Source organism: Etheostoma spectabile, chromosome 18 (genome assembly GCF_008692095.1).
Source record: "Etheostoma spectabile isolate EspeVRDwgs_2016 chromosome 18, UIUC_Espe_1.0, whole genome shotgun sequence".
Lineage (NCBI taxonomy): Eukaryota > Metazoa > Chordata > Actinopteri > Perciformes > Percidae > Etheostoma > Etheostoma spectabile.
In genome coordinates this window covers 6,358,943-6,383,704 of record NC_045750.1, presented here as the reverse complement: position 1 = coordinate 6,383,704, position 24,762 = coordinate 6,358,943, and the positions used below count along the sequence as shown (strand labels likewise).

Here is a 24,762-nt window from a genome sequence, read left to right as displayed (position 1 = left end):
CTATGACAGCATGCTGAATATAGTTGTGACAAAATTGATGAACCAAGAAAATAATTGGTAAATGCCGTTAGTAATCAGTAATTCAAGTTTGTCAGAGTTAAGGGGAAAAAAGGGCCGTAAAATACATGGTTAGTTAAAACTGTTAACTTCACACACTAAAACATACACGTAAAAACATGTACTAAAACCATGCAATAAAAAACAGATACAAACACAGATACCAACACAAAAGTACACTACCCAATATTTCTGCTGTATGCCACAATAATAATAAGTTCATCCAGTAAACACTGAGCAACAATTGCACTCAGTTGGAGTCTTGTTTCCACATCTTAAATACACATTTAAAGCTTTAGTTTTGAGCAACAACAAAGATGGCAGAACATCCAAAGTCATTATGTTGGGTTCTGCTGTGGAAACACTTTATTCATAAGATAAAGTGTTGAAATTACACACTGAAGTAGCATGGGCAGATGTAGATCTCGTGACATGAAAGGTTGTTCACACTAACAAAATTCCATTTCTATTAATTTTACATTAATATTTAGCTAGAGAGGTAACCTACATGCACAGTGTGGGTAGAAGAATCATATTTGAAGAAAATATTTGATATGTTGTCAATCACTAGTCATTGGTCTTTGGGGCTTTAGTGACTATAAAATCCTTTCCTTTTTTCACGTTTTCTATAAAGTCCTACTCTTTGTCTCTTTGCTTTCTCTCTTGTGGCTGCATGTGGTGACATCTGTTATACTGTGCCCTGTCCAACAGTTTAGCAACGGTCCTGGTGATTTATGGCTCCACATGTGGGAATATTTTTCCTGCAGGAGGTCTCCCTCACCACAAGCAGAGAAACGGTCTGACGTGCAAATAAAGCATTCAAATATTCAGACCTTTAGGCTACAAGTTTCACCCTGGATTTTATATCAGCCGTATTTTCCTGCTTCATTGATCTGAAAGAGAAGCAATTTTAGGCCTTTGCTTAAGTTTTCTAAGGTAAAAAAAGCCAAGGATTCAGTTCCATGCTCATATGCAGTGGAAGGGACCGCAGGAATACGGGATTAGGGTGGCTTATTGAAGGAAGTTTTTGTTGGAGATCAGGTTCCTAACATCCCACATGGCCTGTCATGTTCCAGCACCGAGAATGAAAAGGAAATGTGAAAATATTAGTCAGCAGGAGATCGGGGCAGCCTGCTGCAGGGAGGTTATCAGCTGTTTTTCAACATCAACACGCCCACATACGACTGATTGAAAATGAAAATATTCCGAAAAGTATTTTTGAGAGGATAAATGCCTTGCGTAAGCATTCAAAATGTACTAAATTTGACTATGACTTCAGACTGTTAATTGTAGAGCACATTTTTGTCGAGGCGGCCTACCTACGTTAATGTACAGCAACAGTGTAAATCTAGACAATCGAACATTGTGGAAGTCAGTGGAAACAAACCTTAAAAATCTATTGGGAGGGGTTTGACATGTGTTTTAAATTAATGGCTACTCATTTTCCCCTTACAGGGCAACAATAGCATTCTGCTCTGGAAGTACAGTAGGACACTTACAAAAACGAGTGTTAAAAAAGCTTTATTGAAGTTTGATGCAAGCCAGTCGCATCTCATTACAACACACAGGTTTACAAAAATAGTACGTTCCCCTTTTTATAAGATGTTTTTGATGTAATATAAATGATTATGTATGTATCATAAAACCTAAAACCTCCTACTGTATAAGTCATTATTCTGCTATCAGAAGTGTTAATAGTCTGGTGTTTGATAGTTTAAAACTTCAAACAAAACATTGTTATTCATTTATGTGGTAAATGAGTTTCATAACCTTCCTAGCCTACTAAAAGGAATAGCTCAAAATTTTGTGAAATATGCTTATTTAGTTTCTTTCTATGAGTTAGATAAGAAGATTAATACCACATTTTTAAGGTAGAGTGGTATCCATCTTCTCAAGGAACTGAAAGGGCCCGAGTGTCTTTCCTAAAATTATTTCACAATTGCTTCAACGGGAATCAACAAGAGAGTTACTTTCTTCACTGTTACAGCAACAATAGAAGCAAACGTTACAAACAATGTAAACCAAATTTCATCAGAGCACAAATTCAGAGGCCATTCATTTAAACCCTTATCATAAACGGACAGCTTTGTCCAGAAGATGAAAGAAATGTCTTCAGAGTACCTGCTCTGAAATGCCTGCAAAGGTTTTCACACTTTAAGAATCAATAAAGTGCCAGCCATTAGAAAAGGATGTGGAAACGTGTACATAATGTAAAAACAAAGATATATTTTCTGTGCCCATATAGTAGTGCATGGGAATGTAAACCTTTAAGTAGTCTGGATGTGAAAACTCCAATACTTTAGTCCAAATATGTGGTTCACAGCCCTCCTAGTTATTATGCCCCAAGAGAATTTGGTGGCTTGACAACAACCTCAAATATTTTCATCGCTTCCAGTACAATCAACTAACACATGTGTTATTTTATTTCTTTTAATCTCATCATCTAAGTTTCAGTTCTGGTAAACACTCATACTATGTCATCACATATGGACGAAGCTTGTTGTCTTTTGGTATTCTTTGGCTTTTATTTACAAGGAAACACTCATCAAAAGTAGTAATGAGACACGTGTTGTGGCCGTTTTCTCCACCATGTTCATGTCCGTCCACAGTCCATTTCTGGCCTTCTTCGTTCTCACTTTTCAACAACAGTTCAATTCTGTTTTCTATTTTCTCAACCTTCCTCTTGGTTCCTTTCATGTGACCGTGTCATAATATAAGGGCAATGCCTCCTTCAAAGCGCCATCTTGAATTTGATTTGTCGCACTTGTTCATAAGTTCTCAATTGTCTTGCATAATCCCACAGAAATAGATGATTGCGTCTCCAGTCACAATGGATGATTTCCTTCATCTATCTGTCAATAATTCTTTGTTGTACCGGACAAATCACCTCTGAGTCCACGTCTTTGTCCATCTTTCTACTGTCTCTTAAGCAGCAGGAGTCACGGTCCACTGCTGGGTTCGGACATGGGGGTAAGGCAAACCTGGAGGTCCAGGGGTTCCAGGTGGTCCAGCTGGCCCTACTGGCCCTGGTTTCCCCCTTGCTCCTGGAAGCCCAACGATGCCTGGTAATCCTGCCTGACCCTGGATCCCTGGAGCACCTGTGGCTCCTGGGGGGCCTTCCACACCTGAGGGGCCAAGGTCACCTTTCTGGCCTTTCTCACCAGCTGGTCCTGGCGGGCCAAGAGACCCTTTAGCTCCTTTGATTCCTACTGCCCCTCTATTGCCACTGGGGCCTGATTCACCTGGTGCTCCTTTGGGCCCAGGAGAACCCTTCTCTCCGGCCGTCCCACGGACTCCTATAGGGCCTTGGTCCCCTTTACTCCCAGTCAGTCCCATGGGTCCTTTTGAGCCAGTCTCACCACGGTTCCCTTTGGGCCCTGGTACTCCAGGAGCACCTATTAAGGAGGATGGTGAGGTTAAATTAAAAAATAAAGTGCACATTGCATATATGGCAACGTCTACAACGTCTACTGTACCTTTTAGTATAGTGAAGTTCTTTATGAGCTGGATATGGTGAACATCCACAAGTTTCATCTCCTCCATCACCATGGACAGGTTCCTGACGTCCATGTCCAGTCGGACATTTAACAGCATGTTTTGCTGTCTCAGTGTGTCAGACAAGTGGAGGAGTAGCAACACCGTGTTGTTCAAGTTCTGCACATATGAGGAGGAGGATGTGAGGATAAAGATAAGAAGCAAAATGGGAAAATCCGTAGGAACACAAAGAACCGGCAGAATAGATGAATGACAAAGGGAAGGAGAAATCTGCTAAAACTAAGTAAAAATTTAATCGGCAGACTGGGCTAAGTGTCCAAAATTACAAATCATCTCAGCTAACATTTAAGCTAAGTGATATGTTATCGCTGTCAATAATACCAAGAAAAGGTGCATGAGCATTTTTAACAAACAAATAGCTATAACTACCTTTTGATTATTTTGTTCTGAAGTATCAGAGCTCCAGCTGCACATTTAAGGAGCACACACACATTAGAGGTTTATCCATGGTAAGGTCCCCTGGCTCCTACAGAGGTGGTTTAAAAACCCAAATACTTCTCAAGTATGGTAATATATGGTTTACTATAAAATATTTAAGTATATAATCTCTCACTGTGCAGGACTAAAGCTCTCACCTGCATTCTTGGTGTGTATTTGTCAATGGGCACATCAGCAAGAAGAAAGAAATATTTTGTGTTTACTACCTGTAGATCTTCAGCGTGTCTGCCCATGCGACTCTGGCAGGACGAGCTCTCGATGTTGATGTACTTGTACATGCTCTGGACGTGGCTCACGGTGGCGTTGATGCTGGAGGAGATTGTGTCGATCTCCATCGAGATGGAGTTTAGACGACCATCCGATGCAGAGAAACGCTCACCTGTCCGGTTCTCATAGTACCTAGAGACGGACGGTTGAGGATGGTAACACTGTCTGTTTTTACTTTTCCTGAATGATAATACTCCGTCTTTCTATGCCTCCATGTCAAGTGTGTGGTGTGTGTGTGTGTGTGTGTGTCTTTATTAACACATTATATATTCATCATGTTGTGGGGACATCTGTTCACAATGTCACACGTGGGGACTCCCATCCGAGACAACAATTCTGGTCCCCACAAGGTTAATCATTACTTAAGAGTTGACTTTAGGGTTAAAATCATAATTTGACTTAAGATAAGGTGATTGTAATGGTAGGGATCAGGCATGAAAGGTCATGGTTCACCAACAAAATGTCCTCTTGAGTGTAGTATTAGTAGTACGTGTGTTACCTGGAATGGTAGTGAAGGTCATGCATGTTCTCCTCGTGTTCATCCATGAAAGACGTCACATTGTCAAGCTGCATCTGCAGGTTCATCACCTGGAGGAAATACAGACATATGTTAAATATTTTTGTACTTGCGAGGACCCTCACTGACAGACCATGAATTCTCATATAAAGGTCGGTCATTAACAGTGTTCGGGGTACAGCGTTACAAAGATTATATTTGTCTGTAACGCAGTAATGTATCACATTACTGTCACTGTTAGTGAAGCACCTTGGGCGGTCAGGTTAGGGGTTTGGTGCCTTGCTCAAGGGCACTTCAGCAGTGCCCAATAAGTGAACTGGCACCTCTCCAGTTACCAGTCCACAGTTTGTTCTTGGTCCGTACAGAGACTTGAACCAGCAACCCTCCGGTTTCCAAGCCAAGTCGTACGGATTGAGCTACCACTGCCTCAAAATTATGGTGCATCTCGGGTGATGTTATGGAGTAATCCAAAAGTAATGTAACTAGTAGTGCAACTAATTACTTTCAGCAGTAAGTAATTTAGTAAAGTAAGGCATTACTTTAACTAGTAAGCAACTAGTAATGTGTTATCCAATAATGTTTTTTGAGTAACTACCCCAACACTGGTCATTAATAACGGCCAAGTAACAAAATCTTTGAGGGGAGTAAACTTACCTGAAGCCTACAACAACGACACACTACAACAGTCATGTCATACTAACCACTGTGCTGCTCTGAGTTTATATTTTTATTAGAAATACCACTTTCATAAACCTTTCAATTGGTCACCATTTATACGCGATTTCTTCGTTGTTGTTTTTTTTTTCACATTAAAAGCCTACCAATTATAGCTGTTCCGGTTCCTAAAGTAACGCACACACGCGTACGTGCACGCACACGCACGCACACACGCGCACGCACACACACACACACACACAACAACACACACACACACACACACAACATATACACACACACACACACACACACCACACACACACACACACACACCTGTTGGGTGAGGTCGTAGTACACCTCAGTGGACATGGCGATTCTCTGGTGATCTGCTACAATGTTGTTTTGGAGGAAACGCATGGTTTGCGTGGTGCTGCTGGTGTTGGATTTGATAGTGCTCAGAACTCGGCTGTAGTCCTGCCAGTCAGTGGTCAACTTCTGGAGGACCAGAGTCTCCTCTTCTGCTTTCCTCTGCAGGGCATCGATCCACATTGTACTGGAGAACAGAGGAGAACAAAGAATACATTATTTAGTTTTTTACTTACTATGGAAGCAGCCAAAACTAAATGATGAGTAGATATTTAAATAAACCACTACTAAATGCATCAACCTTAATGAAGGAAAGACACATTTTCCTAGTTAATAAATTATGTTCGCGTTGCAAGACATATCACCCCATTAGTATGTATAGTAGTATATCAAAACATCTCCAAAAGTAATGGATGATAAAATCCATTGATTGTACAGTAGGTTTAAGCATTGGAATTATGTGACCCAGCCGCGCTTTTTTGTAATCCAGTTGTTATTCTTAATGTACTTGGCCTTCATAAATAAGGATTTGCTCCTCATAAAATTGGCTCTGGCTTCTTGCCTGCTGTCAGTCTCTGATTTTAAGTTTTCACTTGGCTAGTTCACTAAAAGGTCATCACAACACGTGAACATGTAGCTACACGACGTGATAATAATCTACTGTACCATTGGGTTCATAAAATCATATGAATACTAGTAGTAGTAGTGTTGTAGAAACAAACAAGCAGAATAATTGATGTGTCACTTATCGATATCTCTCTCTTCTCTACATCTCTTCATTCACCTGAGTGCCACCGTCGTGTTGACTTGCTGCGCTGTGGCTTTGATATCGTACTGATCCTCTGCCAGCGTCTTCATTTTCTCTTCAGTTTCCTCGATTACGTCCTTCCAGCCTTCCACCCGATCCAGGTATCTTTCCAGCGACTGGTTGAGAAGTTTGATCGACATGAGGTGGTTTTGCATGTCGCGTGTCAGCCGGTTGCTGGTGGTCTTTAGTGTGGTCTGGGTCTGGGTGGCCTGGTCGAGGATCTGGAGGGGGACAGGGATCAAAGAGGCAGACTTAGTGGTCAAAAATTTATGTAAACATAGGCTGTACCTAGGTTTAAAAAGCAAAAAATTTGAGGATTTGGTTTTCTTTGTTTTATAACTTAAAGTGCTCCTAAAGTGCTCCAATCTATTGTAGTCCAGCCTTTACATCCGTGACAAATGTGCATCACTTTGTAACACACGCTATAATGCTCACTCTGTAGCTAAAACAGAGAGCTCAACACACAGGGTGAAACGAGGAGCTGCAGCAATGGGCAGTACAACAAAAATATGGTGTTTTTTTGAAAATTAAACCACGTAAACCTATTCTGATATAACCTTTAAATACAATTATGAACTGAAAATGAGCATAATATGGGCACTTTAACAAATTAAATGTCTTTGGGTTTTAAGCTTTTGGTTGAACACAACAAGCAACTGTCACCATAAAGTACCTGCTCCTGTCCCAGTATCATTTTCTGGATGTCTTCAAACTCCCTCTTCAGCCTGCTGATCTCCTCGCTGTACAGAGTCACATCCAGACAGCCGGAACAGTTAGAGGTGGAGCTCAGACCTGAGAGATAGTCAGAGAGTCAGAGAAAGAAATGGAGAGTAGATGAGAGACAGTGAGACAGATGAATGAAAGTTCTAGATGTAAAGTGTGTATATAATATACAAGCTTCTGGTAACCATATGTGTGAGAGAGAAAAAGATCCCCTCCCCTGACATCACACTGAATCCTCTGTAGTATTTCACACTTCATGAATGACCTTATGCCGGGTCTATGTAGTTGAAAAAACAATCAGATCACAAGGTCTATTCAGTGGCTTTTCAGGTTCATATGATTTTCCTCAGCAGATGGGTAGTTACTAAATATCACTAAATGTAATTTTAACTTTAACAAACAGCTACTAAATGAACATTGTTGTGAGATCTGTGGTGGAATTTTTAGAAACACCATGTTGTGGTATGATGAGACTAAGGGAAAGCTTAGACAACATCAGGTCATTTATAGGTCACAGGTCAGGGGACGGGAATTTTCAGCCAGTCTCTAATAACCAAACCTGTACATGTCTAATTATGTTTGTGTCTCTATAGACTCAAGGAGTGTAGACAGCTGCATGATAAGGGATTGTTTTCTCTCCTTTGGAAGTTGGTGGGCCAGCCACACTTTACCATACTTCCCAGAGAGAGAGAGAAACAGGCTGAACTAAGCTTTAGCTTCTGCGTTTGGGCGCCTGCAATATCTATGTTGACCTTAAAGGTTCAGCTAAAAGCAATGCCTCCAGTAGGAGTTTAAATCCACCTTCAGGAAGACAGCTACTTCCGAGAGTTGGGACAGCACTGCATGTTAAAGCATCGAGGTTAAACTGTACTGCCTGCTTAAACGTCTCCTCGGTTCAGTGGTCACTAAATCCTCCTGTGTAAGTCATCAAAGTCTCCCAAAATTCTTCCTGTGTGTGAACTGAGTTGTCCTGCTCCTTAGCAAGATTGTTTACTGTATGTGAAATCTCAATTTCTAAGCCAACATGAACAAAAAGGTCTTAAGGTGCTCGGAAAAAAACTGATGAAGAGGGCTAGTTCTGTACTGGTCTGCCCTCTGGATATTATAGAAGAGGGGAGGGGGGGTGTTAGACAAGCTGGCATCAATCATAGGCAACACCTCTCACCGCCGGCACGAGACTGCGCGCTCCCCGAGCAGCTCCTTCAGCAGCAGACTGCTGCACCCTAAGTGCAAGAGGGAGCGCTACCACAGGGCCTTCATACCAGCAGCAGTCAGACTCTTTAATACAACATTATAATGTAGCACTGCTAGCTGTTTCTGCAACATGAGCCATCATTTCAATATTCTGGACTATGCATTTTAATTTTTTCATTACTCTGTGTCACCTCCCACTGTGCAATATGCCATTTCTATTCATCCGCACCTTATCTCATCTGTATATATATTTTACTAGTCTGTATATGATAAAGGTGTTTATAGTCCTACATATTACTACTACTATTACTCTTATTCTATTTTTTCTATTTCTTTTAATAATATTTGTATATTTTTCCTACGTCTATTGAATGTGTATTTATCTATTTTGATGTGCATTTTTAAAAATTTTGATCTGGTGTAACAAGGGAATTCAATAAAGTCTATTTTATCTTAAAATGGAAACTTAAATATCTATGTTTCAATGACAATTGAAAGAGTAATGTACATTATAGTAGTAGTAGTAGTAGTAGTAGTAGTAGTAGTAAAAAGATCCAGATTAGCTACTAAAAGGAACCTGAGGTGTGAGGGTTTTGTCGAGGTCATGAATAAACCTCTCAAGAATGGACAATTTCATATATCTGCAAAAATAATAAATTTTTATACTGCCAAAAAACAGTAATTTTAGGCCCTTTTAGTGCTGTAAATCAATAGGTTTTGGAAACTTCTGAACTACTTTTTCAACGAGTCTTTCCTTTGCTCTTATTTACCCATAACGTAGGTCTATGAGGTCTCCCTGACTCAATATAAAAAATGACCATTTGTATAAGTAGCTACTTCACCTTCTATTCTTTGCTGAACCCGGGTTATCGTGTTGTGGTAGACCGACTCCTCCTCAGACAGGGTGTCAACCTTCCTGAACACTGGAGACACAGCAACGTTGATTAAGTTAAGACGTTAAAAAAAGGTTTAAGGGTTACAAAATGTCATACTATCATTCCTGAGTTCAGGAATTGCATTTCAGTGAAGAAACATGATCTTGTGAAAGTGCCATGCACATAACCATGGAGGGTGGTTCTGAACGCTGTGGAGTGGATACAGAAATGATTAACATGGGCAGTACATTGGTGTTAACAGGACATAGGAAGTATTTTAGGGAGTAAAAAAAGGAAGTTGTAATTTAAGCCCTGACAACAAAACACGTGACATTTTCATTAGCTAACAAATGTAACCAAAACACTGGTGAATGATGGTTTAGCCAGCTGACCACGTCATGCTCCCCCAACATATTTCCCATGAGAGCAACAATTTAGGGAGTGTGAGGTTCTGTGTGTGCAGTGTACATTAGAGAGAGTGCAAGTTTGTATAAAGTGTATTTTTTTCTTCCACACATCCTAAGCCCTGACCCAGGGGATTAATGCAGGTCTGTTTCATAGTGTTTGCATTCATAAATGGTTCCACATGCATGCACATACCACCTGCTCTACTGTATTAGCTGCTGTGACAGTGATGCTGAACGGCGCTGGGCTTTTGGTAAAGTCTGTGCAACAATGCTCAAGCAGTATTCCTATGGCTTGTGTGTAAATCAGATTTCTACACATGCATTACTAGCAGTATTTGTTTTTTTTAATGCTTTGGATCTCATGACTTGGCAAAATGCATTTTTACTCCAAAAGGACCAAAAAGTGTGTTTGTTTGTTACCTAACAGATATTTGCTGAAGCATGTGTGTGTGTGTTTTTTTTTTTTATAAAACAGATGTTCAGCAGAGAACATAAAATCAAAGGTTATTTGTCTTTGTTTTTCCTTGTGCTCATGCACAGTTGGGAGTTGTAGCCAAGCGAAATATCTTTTCTGTTTATACTTAAGTTTCCAGGGCTTTGGTGTTGTACAGCTGCGCTGGAAGTTGACACAAAAATAATGTGAGTTCTGTTTCTGTTTGTAAAGCAGCGGTTCTGTATAGGTGGTGTGCATGTATTATGTGTGTTAGCATTAGTATTGTGAAAATGTTGATTCAATTGTTGTTGCTGATGCTCAACATACTATATAAAAATGTTGACATTTACAAATTGATAATTATGTTTCCCCAAGATATATAGATCTTGTCCACAGGATGCGGAAATTCTCCATTGAAATTCAGGATGACACTCCATCTTTGTGCAGACATTTCACTTGGCAGCGAAACATGTCATATCATTATGATGTTCAACGTTTACCTGTTAGCATCGAACAGCTGGGATTACTTAAACTCTTCTACCCTCATTATGGATGTACTCAATATCAAGCCTACAAATCATCCATGGGATCAATCAGGGTTTGCTCATGGGGAGATGGAGCCGTGCGTCCCGCCTCCTGTACACCATGGATGTCTGAGGCTCCGCAACCACAGACTCGCAGACACTATTGCATTTTCCCGTGCCGATCTTTTTGTTGCACAGTAAGATATTTCATCCATAGGAAATACAGAGGATGAATGAAAATATTTCCTAAATAGATTTTTCATTCATTTCCATGTTTAACAGAGGTTAAGTAGCTAACAAATTGAATTATTAGTGTGTGAAAGATGTGTAACATTATCCACATAAATGATCAAACTTTTATGGCATATCAGCGGATATAATTATGTTTTTTCATAGACAACGTCACAGACATATGCCAGTGAGTAAAGTGGAAATGTTATTTTGTAATGTTTGGTGATTTTCTGCACTTTTCAGTTAGAATTTGCCACGTTACAGAGCCAGAAAAGATTTTGCGGACGGCCTGCACATTCTCACGTCAAGTTAATTTTTTATACATCACAAAGTGTCTGTGAAAACCAGCGTAAGCAAGCTTTTCATCTGTACGCAACATTTATACATGAGGGCCCTGTTCTTTTTTATTTTTTATTTAAGTTGTGGGATCTTACATCACTCTCACCAAGCCTCACTCTCTCCCTACTCTTGAGATCCCTGAACGGTAGTAAAAGATAAAGATTTACGGCTTTCAAACCCAATAAAATGTGATGTTAATGTGAAAAGCGTCTGTTGGTGCTGAGCAGCTGTCAGGTAAAACATGGCACACGGGGGCCCAGAGCCACATTCATTTGATCTATGGGAGTTACCTTAAATGGGCTGTGTTTTAATAAGACCCACACATTCATAAAAAAGTATGATCTTCTCCCATGAATAGCCTACCTCTCAAGGAAAAGTGTCAGCATTAATTGGTGGAATAATCTAATTGAACACACGGCTGTTGACTGCATCCAACCTCAGTGTATCTGTTGGGGAGTCAGGGAGACAATATCCAGGGCATTTTTGGCTTAGAGAGATTTACTTCACAGGATTCATTGATTTTAACCTTATTGTTAAAGGTCCACTGGCATGAAAATATTACTTCATGAGTTTTTTTTACATTAATATGTGTTCCCCCAGTCTTCCCATGGTCCCCCAGTGGCTAGAAATGTTGATAGGTGTGAACCGAGCCCTGGGTATCCTGCTCTGCCTTTGAGAAAATGAAAGCTCAGATTGGCTGATCTGGAATCTTGCTCCTTATGACAACATAAAGGGCAAAGTTACCTTTTCTTTTTCTGCTTTGCCTGCCCAGAGAATTTGGCCCACCCATGAGACAGATACATCATGGCTTTCCAACGAGCAAAGTGGCCACAACCACAGTCTCCACCTTGCACCCCCCTTCTCTCCTCCTCAAAAGCTACAGACTCAGAAATGGCACATACTGAGGAAAGCTCATTGTGGGACTGGCTCTAGTGGCTGTAATTCCACACCAAGGCAGAATTTTGGGTATTAGGAGACCACTAAGGTCTCTATAAAAGAGACTTCAGAAACAGTATTAGGAGACCATTAAGGTCTCTATAGAAGCGTCCAAAGAGCACCATGTCATGGGACCTTTAAAAGTTAAAAAAAAATTAAACCTCACCAAGGGAAGCTAGTACTGCTACAGTAATGATGAGTAATGCAACAAATCCATAAAGGACTTTGACGGCCAGCTGGAGAGAGTGGCTCTGCTGGCACCTCATACAGCCGCCTCTGCTACGACCTGGAAAAACAAGAATTAATATACACAAAAATTTAAACCATCAGAATCTGATAAATATGTGCGACTATATTCAACTTTGTTAATATTTGAGTAATAATAATTTTTTGCTGACGATACAATATAAATGTATTACAACGTAATAATACATGTGCTTAAGTATCAGAGATAAAAGTATTTTGATTTACAGCTCAAAACTAAAAGTTATTTACTTTTTATTATTTTACTATAATAGAATACTGACAAAATGCATTTGTCCCTTAAAACCTTATTAATCTATTATTAAAATGGTTGGTCATTGTTATATTAGGATGTATATATCTGATCATTATTACCGATGGCTGAAGTGGAGCTAATTTTAACAGCTCTAGAAGTAATAATCTCTAACGATGCAACATATTTTATTGAATCTTAGAAGTTGTAACTATAGCTATTGAGTCAATAAATGTAGTTGAGTCATTATTTCCTTCTAAAATGTATTGGAGTGTTGTCATCGCAGTCACACTCAGGCATTTACACAAATAATGCACACACATGGCTTATGTGTACACAGTATGTCATTGGTGGGAAAAACATAACACAGATTACATATTTACATTTGTTTATGTGTGTGTGTGTGTGTGTGTGGTGTATATCCTTTACCTCTAAATGAAGGCATTTCCTCCTCTCCAGTGAAATCCTCCTCTGAAAAACAAGGAAAAAAATTCATGCATAATTTCAAAACACAATGTTCTACTACTGACCAAATATTCATGCAGGACTATGAAAGCTTTAGTATTTTTAGTAAATACCTAAAAGGGAGTTGCATTACTTTCTCAGCAGCACAATTCTTGTTAAGAATTCAAAAAATGTCCCAAAATTATTATTTTAACATATAATGGAAAAGGCATGCCTCATTTACATCAACCTCATTTACTTTTCTCTGAAACTTATCAGGATAAATTTGCCAGATCAAATAAGGGAGGCAAACACTAACAAAAGATTTGGAAAATTCAAAAATGAAACTTCCCAATTGACTGTACCACATGTATCATGTGGCTGATGATTACGCATGACGAACTGGTTGACATTTATGTTTCTTAGATAATGGAACTGTGATCATTACCTTTGAAAAGCTGGTTCTCGTACCCACCATAGTTATCTGCCAAATAAGAAAGAAACATACAAAAAATAAAGTCATTTAACTGACTGAAACCTATTCAGCTGGAGCCACTAACTAAAGTTGTATTACTCCCGTCATTAATCACACAAACCTCACAATCCCCCACGGCCTCCCCCTTAAGTCTCTGCATTTTACTGAGCATATTCAGCATGAAGTTGCAATCTCAGCACACTAAAAAAGGAAGGTTTTTGTTCTGCTCAAATGTTTTCTCTGCTCACTCAGGAGGAATCAGCCCCACAGTGGTGGAAAATATGAGAAGAGTTGTTGGTTTTGTGTGCCAATTCTGGTGGGAGTATTGTGTGTCTGAGGAGGTTGTCATCACACACTCTTTGCTCGAAAGGACTGAAATAAGAAGCATGATGTCCACAGGATGTAACCAGAGCGCCTAATAAACCACACAACGCCTAGAAAGATACATTCAACATCATTTTTTCATAACTGTATGTAACAGTAATAAACTTTATGCAACATGTTTCCAATGGTACCCAACCCCACACTTTAAAAACTTTTAAGCAAATGCACCTGCACCCATCTGTGTGCCCATGGGCGTGCTGGTCCTACAGGGAGGTGTGTTCAGGTGAATTCTTGGCGTATTGCGATCTTGAGGCAGCAGAAAATGGTTGCGACATTGACCACCAAAAACCTGGTCTAAAGTCAATAATACAGCATTTTATTGTTATTAAATTTTTATTGCATTTTTTATTGTTACAGATCAGTTTCTTCTCCTGAAAATCTCTTCTTCCTGCTTAGCAAATCCGCCATCCTAACAGCAATGCGCCAAGGTGCAAACGCACTTAGTGTTTAAAAGGAATGGAAGATGACATACTAATTGGTTTATTGCATGTTATGCCAAAAATACACTTATGATTAATTAAGACACTAATAACAACCCTTTTGACCCATGCACCTGGCACACAGACTCTTTTTTACACCGTTAAACTAGGAAAAGTGGATTTGTACACGCCCTAAACACACCTGCGCCAGCCGCTTCACGTCGTGTGCTTAGATTGTTAAAGTAGGGCCCTTTACCTTCGGGATGAATAAAGTATCTATCTATCTTTATGTTAAGGATGCAAAAACACTTGGAGCTGCAAGGGAGACTGTTCCTGAAGGAAAAGAGCTGGGTAACACATTCATATATACTCATAGACAGGAAAAAGAGGTTTGGCAAGTTGCTGACAAGCTGAAGAGAGACAGTTGGACACACTGCAATGGTGCTGTGTTGACACTGCCAAAGGAGCTGGCCTTAAAGCAAACAGTGTTAGAATGCGGAAACATCGCTGTCTAACGTCAATGATAGTTGCACATGTTACTGCTGACATGTTTCTGAAAATGAACAAAGCTAAATTACTTTGCAATGGCATTTCTGATCGTTAAAATGTGGAAAATGTGTTGACTGAGTCTAGACAGATAAGATGTAATCTAAAAGGAATATTCCACCAAAATCATCAAATGCTCACCAACTGAAAGCTTTAAGATGGCTCTGAAAGGTTTCAAGATTTCTCCTTGTTGTATATTAATGAGCTTCACGTTGGCTCAGGTACAGAACTGACGCCATGCTTGGTATTAGCTGCTCATTCACCAGCTCACTGATAACATCCAATAATGTTTACACTGTTAATTCAGCAGCCTTTATAATATCCTACTTATTTTGGTGAAATTATGGCAAAATATTGGAACAGTAAGCATATGATGGTTTGAAAGGAACTGGGTTGCTGGGTTGGAATCCATTGTAGTTGTTCTGAATCCAAGCTGAATACCCCAGAGGCAGTGCTCAAAACACAGATTTTTGAAGAAGAGACAGCATCAGAAGGTGCCATACTCAACGTAAGGGATACAGGGCCCTATCTTTCCCCTGGCGCAGCGCGGCGCAAAGCTTGACGTAAAGCTTGACGCAAAGCCCGACGCAAAGCCCGACGCAAGTGTCTTTGTTATTTTAAGACTGACGCAGTTTTTAATTTCCTGTCCAGCCCCCACGTTGTTTAAATAGCAAATGCCCCTGCGCCCATCTTTGCGCCCATGGGCGTGCTGGTCCTACAGGGAGGTGTGCTCAGGCGAATTCTTGGTGTATTGCTCTCTTGTGGCAGCAGAAAATGATCGCGATTAGTTTATTGCATGTTACGCCCAAAACACACTTGTGAATTAATGAAGACACTAAGTACAACCCTTTTGAACCATGTGCCTGGCGAATGGACCCTTCTTTCCGCCGTCAAATTTGCAAAAGTAGATTCGGACACGCCCTACACGCTTTACACCGTGCGCATTGATCGTTAAAATAGGGCCCACAAAGTGCTAATGAGGAGATGCATAAAGTGTGACCTTTACTTCCCTTTAGGGTGTTTTTATGTAAGCAAAAAGTTAGTGTAACTGTAAGAGTGGATTTACTTGTTTACAGTTCCTTTTCAGTTGTAAAAAGATATTTTATTTTTCAATTTTATTTAATTTCTAAGGTGTTTTCTGTGGACTAATATCTGTAGTTATCCACACAATCAGTTCTAAATGAAAAGAAGTTTGGCCTCTCATTGGTAGAGAACAAGAGAAAAAATGGATGGGAAGTGAATAAAACCAGAAACAGTTGCACACAATGTCCGATGATCTAGAGTGTCAAAGACATCATTTGTCATAAACTGAGATTTTTCAAAACATTTTATTCATCATGTAGTCCACACTTCTACACGGCTGTTTTAGTGCAAAGGTTTTACCTTAAGCTGCATTTTGGTAATCAAAGTTTACCTTCATGCACTGTCTGTTAGAAGCAAATTACAGTCTGCACGCACTGTAGCATTATGAGGTAGGTGGTGACACAAACAGAGATGTTATTTGAGAAATACGCATCAACCAAAGAAAAGGAAATAACAAAACCTATTATGTAATCTTCTTTTTTAGTAAAGTTTAGATAAGTATACAAACACCACAAGGACGTGAATGTTTATGTCATTCAGAGGTGGAACAGCTGAAGGGTCTTAGTCACTAAACACTGACGCTGACATTATGATGGAGGGAGGAGAGAGCAAAGGAAAACAGGAGGAGAGGTGAAGGCAGCCATCTTCAAGAATTGCATGTCCACGCAGAATTTTTAAAGTGAAAAATTCAGAAAACTCAGTCTCTGCTTTGGTGTTGCCAAAACATCTCATGATGTCTCACACGGACAAGGGGAGGGCTTTGACTTTACACTTTTGGTACACAGCAGCTGTTTCGGCAGATACAAAAGTTGATAAACCCACTATACACTACCTGCTCAACAACAAACAGCAGACATTTAGCAGCTAAAGAAACAGGTTTTTGGTAAGTGAACACCAACACGGAGCATGAATATTGGACTTTCATTGGCCAGCTTGCCAGAAGCATGACAAAATGAATGCTAATGTTTATCCATGTCTCCTGGATGTGTAAATATGTTGGTATCAACTTTATAGGAGGATTGTAAATGTGTTTACAGCTTGTTCTGCTCAACCCAAGTGGCCAAAAAAAGTTAACTTCTTTAAATTATGAAGCACATATATCATTATTCTGGGTTCCAGTGGAGAGTTTTCATATCCCATTTGGTATAAATCCTGTTTCAGAGACTTTCCCACCCTGATTTAAATACAATTCTGGGGGGAAACTGAATTCCTGTCATTTTTGGACTTCTGTGGCATAAAAATGGTTGGATTCAAAGGTTTGAATCCGAGGTTTGAATGACTCGCTATTGCAAACTGAAATTCCAAAATATTCCCATCAGTATCCACCCTCAAATATCTGCCTGCTCCTCGTTTATGTTTCTCTTCCTTCACCTCCCTATTTCTCCCTTTCTCTCTCCTCATGTTTCCCCTGCTCTCTGTGGGCTAAACCCTCATGTCTGTCTCGTTAGTGAGGAAGTGGACCTGTCCAACACTCACCGAGCAGGAATGATCTGCTCTGAGAGCAGCAGAACAACAACCCTTACCAGGTCACACCTACACAGTCAGGCAATGGCAGCACGGAACTAATAAAAACTGTTTGGTTCCGTCTTAATCAGTGGACGTGCTCTTTCTTTGGCAAATTGACTCCTCAATTTGATTATGTTTCAAAGTTTTAAGTGAGTTGTACTTCATCAACAACTTCATTGGTCAGGAATTTAGTGCAACAAAGCACAAACACGGAGCATCTGCCCTTCATGACGTGTTTAACAGATAACACACTTTACTTTCCTGAGTGGGATCAGATCCTTCAAAACCACCATCAACAAGGTCCAACGGGTTTGGATTGGTGTGTTCTTTTTTGCTAAACAATCTGCATGAAGGGACAGTTTTTTTCTTTTAATCTTAATCTTTTAATTACTAGATAAGTTTACCTCTTTGGGGCTCTAAAAAGTATTGAAATATAAATGAATTCCAAATGAATTAAGTATGTCAATGCCCTCTGGAAAGATATAGATAGATAGTGTTTTCTGATCTGATGCACTTCTTTTGTCAGAATTTTATTTGTTTGTGCTGGTGATTTGAGAAAACTATGGTTAAGGTTGGGTAAGGTTTGGGTTAAAAAATGTTTTACTTTATTAATGTTAGGGGACCTTTGTAGTGGTAGTAGTAGTAGGAACTACTGTCATGCACTACTTACAAACAACAACAGCAATTCAGAATATCTTTTGGGACCAAATTCTGCAATATAAAGAAGCTTGAAAAGAATGTAATAGACAATAAAACCTATTCTAACATTTGACCAGTAGAATGCACGTCTGTGACAATGGAAAAGCTTTGAGAAATAGATTCTACAATACAAACCTGTAATGCAACTTACATTATAAAATGAAATGTTTGGATTATTTGCAGCAGTTTTCTGCAGAAAACACCAAACTAGACATGTTTTGGCTGTGTATCCAGACGGTGAGGCAGACTGAGGATGGAAATGTTTGCAGCTTGAATACACTGCAGCAAGTGTGCACTGTGACAAGAAGTAAATATTCAGTACGGATGTGTGGAGTGGCTTGAAAAATGTGGTTTCAAGAGTTCTTTTCTCCAAAAGGATGTAGTACTGAACTGTGGATATTTCAATAACAGTACACATTTCCCAATTCTAACAAGAATACTAATAATATCACAAAGCTATTAAATGCTGTTTTGACATCTGGTCCCTTGGTTTTGTAATTAACCTTAAAAGCAGCTCACCTCTCTGCACTGGTCGAGATTCCTGAACTGAAAATAACACTGCTGCTGGCTACAGAAGTACTACAATAACATTATATGTAGTATATGGTGAAATAAGAACTACATTCCAAAAACCTGGATGTGGACACCCTAACATTACACCCATATGTGATCGTTCTCCTTTACCAAACTGTTGGAAATAATCTTCACACTGTTCTGATAGCGCCTAGCTTTTTAAAGTTAATAGAGACACTTTTTGATCTAACTGGGATGGAACTGGAATGTATGTGCTGTTAAGAGAGTTTGACCAAACCTCAGAAAAAAAAGAAATAGGAATACATAATCTCAAAAAAAAAAATCCTCTCAAAATGCTTTCAAAGCAACATTATATTCCTAACCATTCAGGTAGGAGCTTGTTGTTGTTTCAGGCAGTATACTGTACTGCATATTGCTGGTATAGATGGTGTACAGTGGACCAGCCACCACAGCTATGAAAATATCAAGGCGAGCAGCATAATACAGCACATGCAGGATGTGAGACGGACATGTTACAGGTAATTACAAAGCTTTTCTAATCAGTTCCATATGGATACATGTACAGGTGAATGTGGGTATTACTTACAGAATTATCCACAGGGTTAGGAGCATGCAAAGGCAAGGCTAGAAACTTCATAAAGTACAACAACAAAAAAAGGTCAAGTATCAGGATGTTGTTCTTCAAATATATGGAGTCACTCAGCCCTTTTCCCTCAATTGTCTTTCGTCGTAGGACCTTTGTGTTTGTGAGCGCAGCGCCAGGCCTGTAGTTGAGTCAGCTAACCATCAGCGCCACTTCATGTCTGTGGTTCTTCTGTGGTGGTTCTCTCAGGGGGGTTTTGGACTTTCCAAACCGCTTCCCCAGCCTATCCCTCCCTTTATTCCCCTTCTGGACTTTACTTTTGCTAGGGGATTGTGCAAAATGTTATCCTTGGTAAGTAGCATGGCCTGAATGCCCTTTACTTCACCACATCACTCCCAAGATGTGATTTAAAGTGCAAAATAGAGATGCTCAAACAAACATGTCATGCATGTTCCGGTCATTAATTAATTTAAGTTCTTTTTCTGTTTTTAAAGATAATTTTTGGGCATTTTTAGGCCTTTATTTTCACAGGACAGAGGTTGACATGGAAGGGGAGAGAGAGGGGGAATGACATGCAGCAGGTCGAAATCAAACCCGCTGGCCACCGCGTCAAGGAAGTTAACCTCTAAATATGTGCACCTGCTCTACCAACTGAGCTAACCCACCCACTCATGTAAGTTCTTTTCACCAGAAAATTCCTCTCAAGAACCTCAACAAAGTCCCAGCTTTCAATGAAACCAGGAGTCACAAGATGGGCCCTGCTCCAGATCAGAATGGAGGTCTGGACCACAACTCACAAAGCCAAATGAGTCCTTTTCCAAAACCTCTGTTGACATCCAAGCCATTAAGGTGCCCTCTGAATGGAATGTGTGGTCTCTTCACAAAACTATAAACGTCTGGTATGTGTTGCTGCAGATTGAAAAGCTAAAGTTCTGGACGAGCTATTGCAAGAAATTGTTCTTTTTCTCTGGTTCGGCAGTGAAACGGGAGATTTTCAGAGTCACGATCCCATAAACGCATCATGTTTTCTCAGGCCCAAAACCATTTTGGACCGCCAGTCTGAGGCACAGAGACAAGCCTCGTTAGGTTTCCAGGGCTTCGAGGCCAAAGGGCGTGTACAAAATTCTCTAATGATTTATTTGCAGGCTCTAAATATTTTGTACTTGCCTGGTCAGACTAATCAATAGCGAAGTAATCCCAACTAACTGCGTGAAGCTAGTCATTGAACACTTCCTATGATCGATTATAAAACGCAAACTCAGTACATTACAATCTCAGCTCAAAGTCTCGTTATGATTCATTAAATTTTCATGAAGCAACCTGATCCAGTTAATCACTACTTTGAAACTAGCTACTACCAGGAAGAACTTTGAAAGGACTTTACACCCAGTTGGATTTATGAGTAACTTCCAATGCGTGTGGGCATTGTTGTGTTGAAACAGGAGCACAAAGTTAAAAGCAGAGGCTTTTCTGAAAACCAAAAGTACATAGAAGTATATGTGGAAAGGAGTTTCCACTTACCTTTTGCCTTATCAGCATAAATGTTACATGTACTACATGTAAAACTAGTAAAAATAAAAAGCTGCTATCAATGACCAAGCTAATATCACCACTACCTTCGTAATTAAGTATTAAATTGCTGCCCACTCAACATTGTTATATGTATGTTGCTGGAGTTGGTGTAACAAGGAAAAAGTCCAACAAGTCAACATGACATTCTCATTTTTCTCCTTCCAATTTGATTGTAAGTTTATAACGCTGCCACAGCAAAAGTGGAATTGAAAACAAGGAAATCCATGTCTTTATGTACTGTACCTCCCTTTCTCTTCTCACTCTTTCCTTTTCCTTTGCCAGACGTACACCTGCCTCACCTCCTCTCACTCTCCCCCCTCCTTTCCAGCCCTGTTAGGAATGTATGAGGCAGCATGTTTAGTTCTGGTTGGGCAGGGCTGGACCCGCTCTCAGCAAGACTGGAAACCACATCAAGAGACCTCCTGTACTGTTCGGCTGAGGAGAGTACTGTATATGTTCTTAATTTGCCATAGCCTCGGCTCGTAGTTCAAGGCAGCTTCTCTCCTCAAGACAGGAGCCACAACTGAAGAGAAACAATGTGTCAATTTGAATTTTAGTTTGATTTGATTTTGATAATAAGCCTTCCGTGATTTCCTGTAAATTGTCGTGTGAAGTAAATAAAATCGTACACACCCTTCAAAGTCTGAAAAACTGTACTAAAACCCCAAGAACCCACATCATACAAACAAATTTAAAATAAATTAAATAATTAAAAACATATTGAGCAACTGAATTATTAAATGCAGTATTAACCTGCACCTAAATACATGTTTTTGAAACTTTTTATCACACAGAAATAAAAACCCTTACAACTAAATTATTTTGTAAAAGCTAAGTAAAAGAAGAAACTATGTCAGAAATAAGTCCTTAATTTCCAACAGAGGAAGTAATTTCAACCATCAAGTGTTGTTAGCAGACTTTATAGGCTGTAGCTAGCCAGTTAAGTAAGCTAGTTTATAGAGTTGGTCAAACAAATCTACATCCACAACGTTCCATTACCAGTCAATTGCTCCGGTGCTGCAGGAAATTCCACCGGATGCATGTTTTTTTTGCCAATGTCTGTTTCTTTATGCTTTCTTAGTGTTGGAATTTTAAAGTGTGGGCGATTTATCAGGGCTATGGTTAACTGCTCCTCAGATCTCTGCAGGGTAAATTGTGACAGCTAGCTGGACTATCTGTCCGGGTTTTGTCTCGCACGACTAAAACAACTTTTGAATTACACCTTCCACCTAAACAAGTTCCTTCCCGAGGCTATTTTGCAGAGGCTCTGTGCGGAGCTTAGCACCGCCCATGACAATTGTGACTAGTTTAGAGAAATGCCAATCAACCAGAGCACGTTTTTCTCCCATCAAGGAATGCTGTGTTGACTAGCCAGACCATCCTCTGCAGCGTGTGGAAGAAGGTCTGGCCAAGCGAGACTAGTCAAACACAGTTCACAGCTGGCTTTTAAATTTTCCTAGCTGACTTGCATATTTACCACTGGATGGTCTAAGAATCAGAATCAATCACAGTATCACAGAAGTGACCCTATGCTGAAGAAAGAAACAGCATTGTTCTTGTAATGCTGTGTAGAGGGAATTTGTTTTAGTATAAGGAAAAATGTAAGATCAGATTGTCAATTCGTTCTCACATTTAATGTTACAAGAGAGATTGGCTCTCAGGATGATGACTAAATGATCATGAGTCACGCTGTCTCGGGTAACTATGGCTGGGGTTGCTGGTGTAGTTACAGTAACTATGTGATTGGATAATTGTGGTATGGGTTTAGTGTAGGGTCAATGGCACTCAACTGGAACACCATAACAAAAAGATCCAAGGAACGAGACACCTAGTTTAAAAAGGAAAAATATTAATTAGATTCAGTTAAATACTAAATACAGGAGTGGATCCATGCCAGTGACTGTTGGTAATGAACATGGCAACACTTCTCGACTTCTTTTCAAGCTGCAACACCACATCTGGGATTCATTCCTGCTCCCTCTCTGTTTTCCCGTCTTTCCCACTGTATCCCCCCATCTTGGCCAACCTTTCACTTTTCATACTGTACGTCTGGGAACCACTCAAAGCCGGTGGCAGCTCTCCTTTCATGCCATGTTGTGAAAAAGCTCAAATTCAGATGTTATGCTTTCACTCACGCTCTTTAAAAGGGGGATATTAAGTCAATCTGCGGCACATTGGCAGAGCTAGTGAACAATATGTTTTATGAAACAGGACTGTGGTGTGTGTGTGTACATAGAGATTTAAAGCTGACTGATCAAAGTCTCACATCCAAGAACAACAAACCGACACTTTCTCAGGATCCATACTGCAAAGATTTACAGCAGATGAGAAGCATATGTGGTTGCTGCTGCTCTGCGCAGGTGCCTGCCTGCATGCCACAATTACAGATGCTGTTCCAGTCTACATTTTCTTTGTATTTTTGGCAAATGCACCCAGGCATTGGTAAGAAATGTTTTTTTGCACGACTAGAGAGTAGGAAAATGGGATTAGTAGGTGCTCAGAATAAACACAATACATCAGTAACAAGTAATGTGTAAAAATACTCCACCTTTCATGATTCCTTGCTCAAGAGTCCTTTACAAACAACTTGTGGTCTAGTTTGCTGATGCTGAACTTGATAGTGGTGATACTGTAGTCCTCTGTACTTTTCTTTCACAAAGCAATGGTCCAGGAACAACAACAAAAGGTAGTCTGCAATGTTGCCAGCAAACTCATTCCTGAAGCATTTTCTAGTTTTCCAAAAAAGGCCCAAAATTCCAAAAATGTCTTACTTTCACATATTTGAAAATTGGTGAACAACAAGCAAAGACTCCAGGATAAAGCCACATTAAATATTATTCCATATGGGCAAAAAATGCCTACGAAACATAAAAAACAATCTGATGTCTAGATTATTTTAAATATTCTTGCTCGTCTATCACTGCTATAATCAAAGCTCCAAAGTTTTAAACGTGTGTTTGCCTGCAGATTTCTGGCATCATACCTCTCCCATCCAGAGCCCAAGGAAACTAAACCTCCTCAGACAGAAACCATGTGCAACTTTAGAGAGGGAGGGAGAAAACAGAGCAAGAGGGGATGGAGAGAAAGAAGAAGGTTGGTAAGAAAGTGAGAGAGAGATGGGAGGGGAACAAAGAAACTGGAAAATGAGGGAGGGACTGGAAAAGGGACAGGTGAAAAAAAAGAAAAGGGAAGGAGAGGGAGGGATTTGTGTAAAGTCAGTTTTGTGGCCGAGGCTAATTGCTAACAAATGTTTGAACATTGTGGAGTGAGCACCTTGAATATCTGTGGCCTTGGCCTGCGAGATAGGAAAATAGTTTCTGTGAGCACACAAGCACGCACACACACCTGCAGTCTTCTCAGCTTGTTCCCATTAACCTCGACTACCACTGTATAAGACTTAACAGCAGGTGTAATATTCCCATTATCACACACATCCAGCTGATGAGGTCTGGCATTAGTTTCACACTATGACACTTGAATATAAAGTGTATATACTGTATGTATTCATACTAATCCACAAAATGTATATATCTCTGCTGCTGTGTTTTTTCAGACTTATGGCCGATTCACATTGTACACGGAATGCGCTGCGCTTTCTACATTTACGTCATACATGCGCCAATATTTTAATGCGTCCGGTGTTTACATCAGACTTGTAGTACATGTGACATTGTGTAGATACACAGCAATTCCA

At 39.9% G+C, this 24,762-nt stretch overlaps 1 protein-coding gene across 1 annotated transcript; it reads right to left on the bottom strand.

Moving 5' to 3' along the window:
- Window positions 1-1,562: 1,562 nt before the first annotated feature.
- scara3 (scavenger receptor class A, member 3) lies at window positions 1,563-24,145 on the bottom strand. Its single transcript, XM_032542595.1, has 12 exons — window positions 23,617-24,145; window positions 13,716-13,751; window positions 13,253-13,294; window positions 12,494-12,613; window positions 9,425-9,505; window positions 7,339-7,457; window positions 6,642-6,886; window positions 5,825-6,044; window positions 4,817-4,905; window positions 4,257-4,449; window positions 3,534-3,711; window positions 1,563-3,452 (listed from the first exon to the last, which is right to left on the bottom strand). Exons 1-12 carry the CDS (start codon window positions 23,621-23,623, stop codon window positions 2,983-2,985), a joined length of 1,800 nt encoding a protein of 599 aa, XP_032398486.1. The 5' UTR covers window positions 23,624-24,145; the 3' UTR covers window positions 1,563-2,982.
- Between the last annotated feature and the right edge of the window lie 617 nt (window positions 24,146-24,762).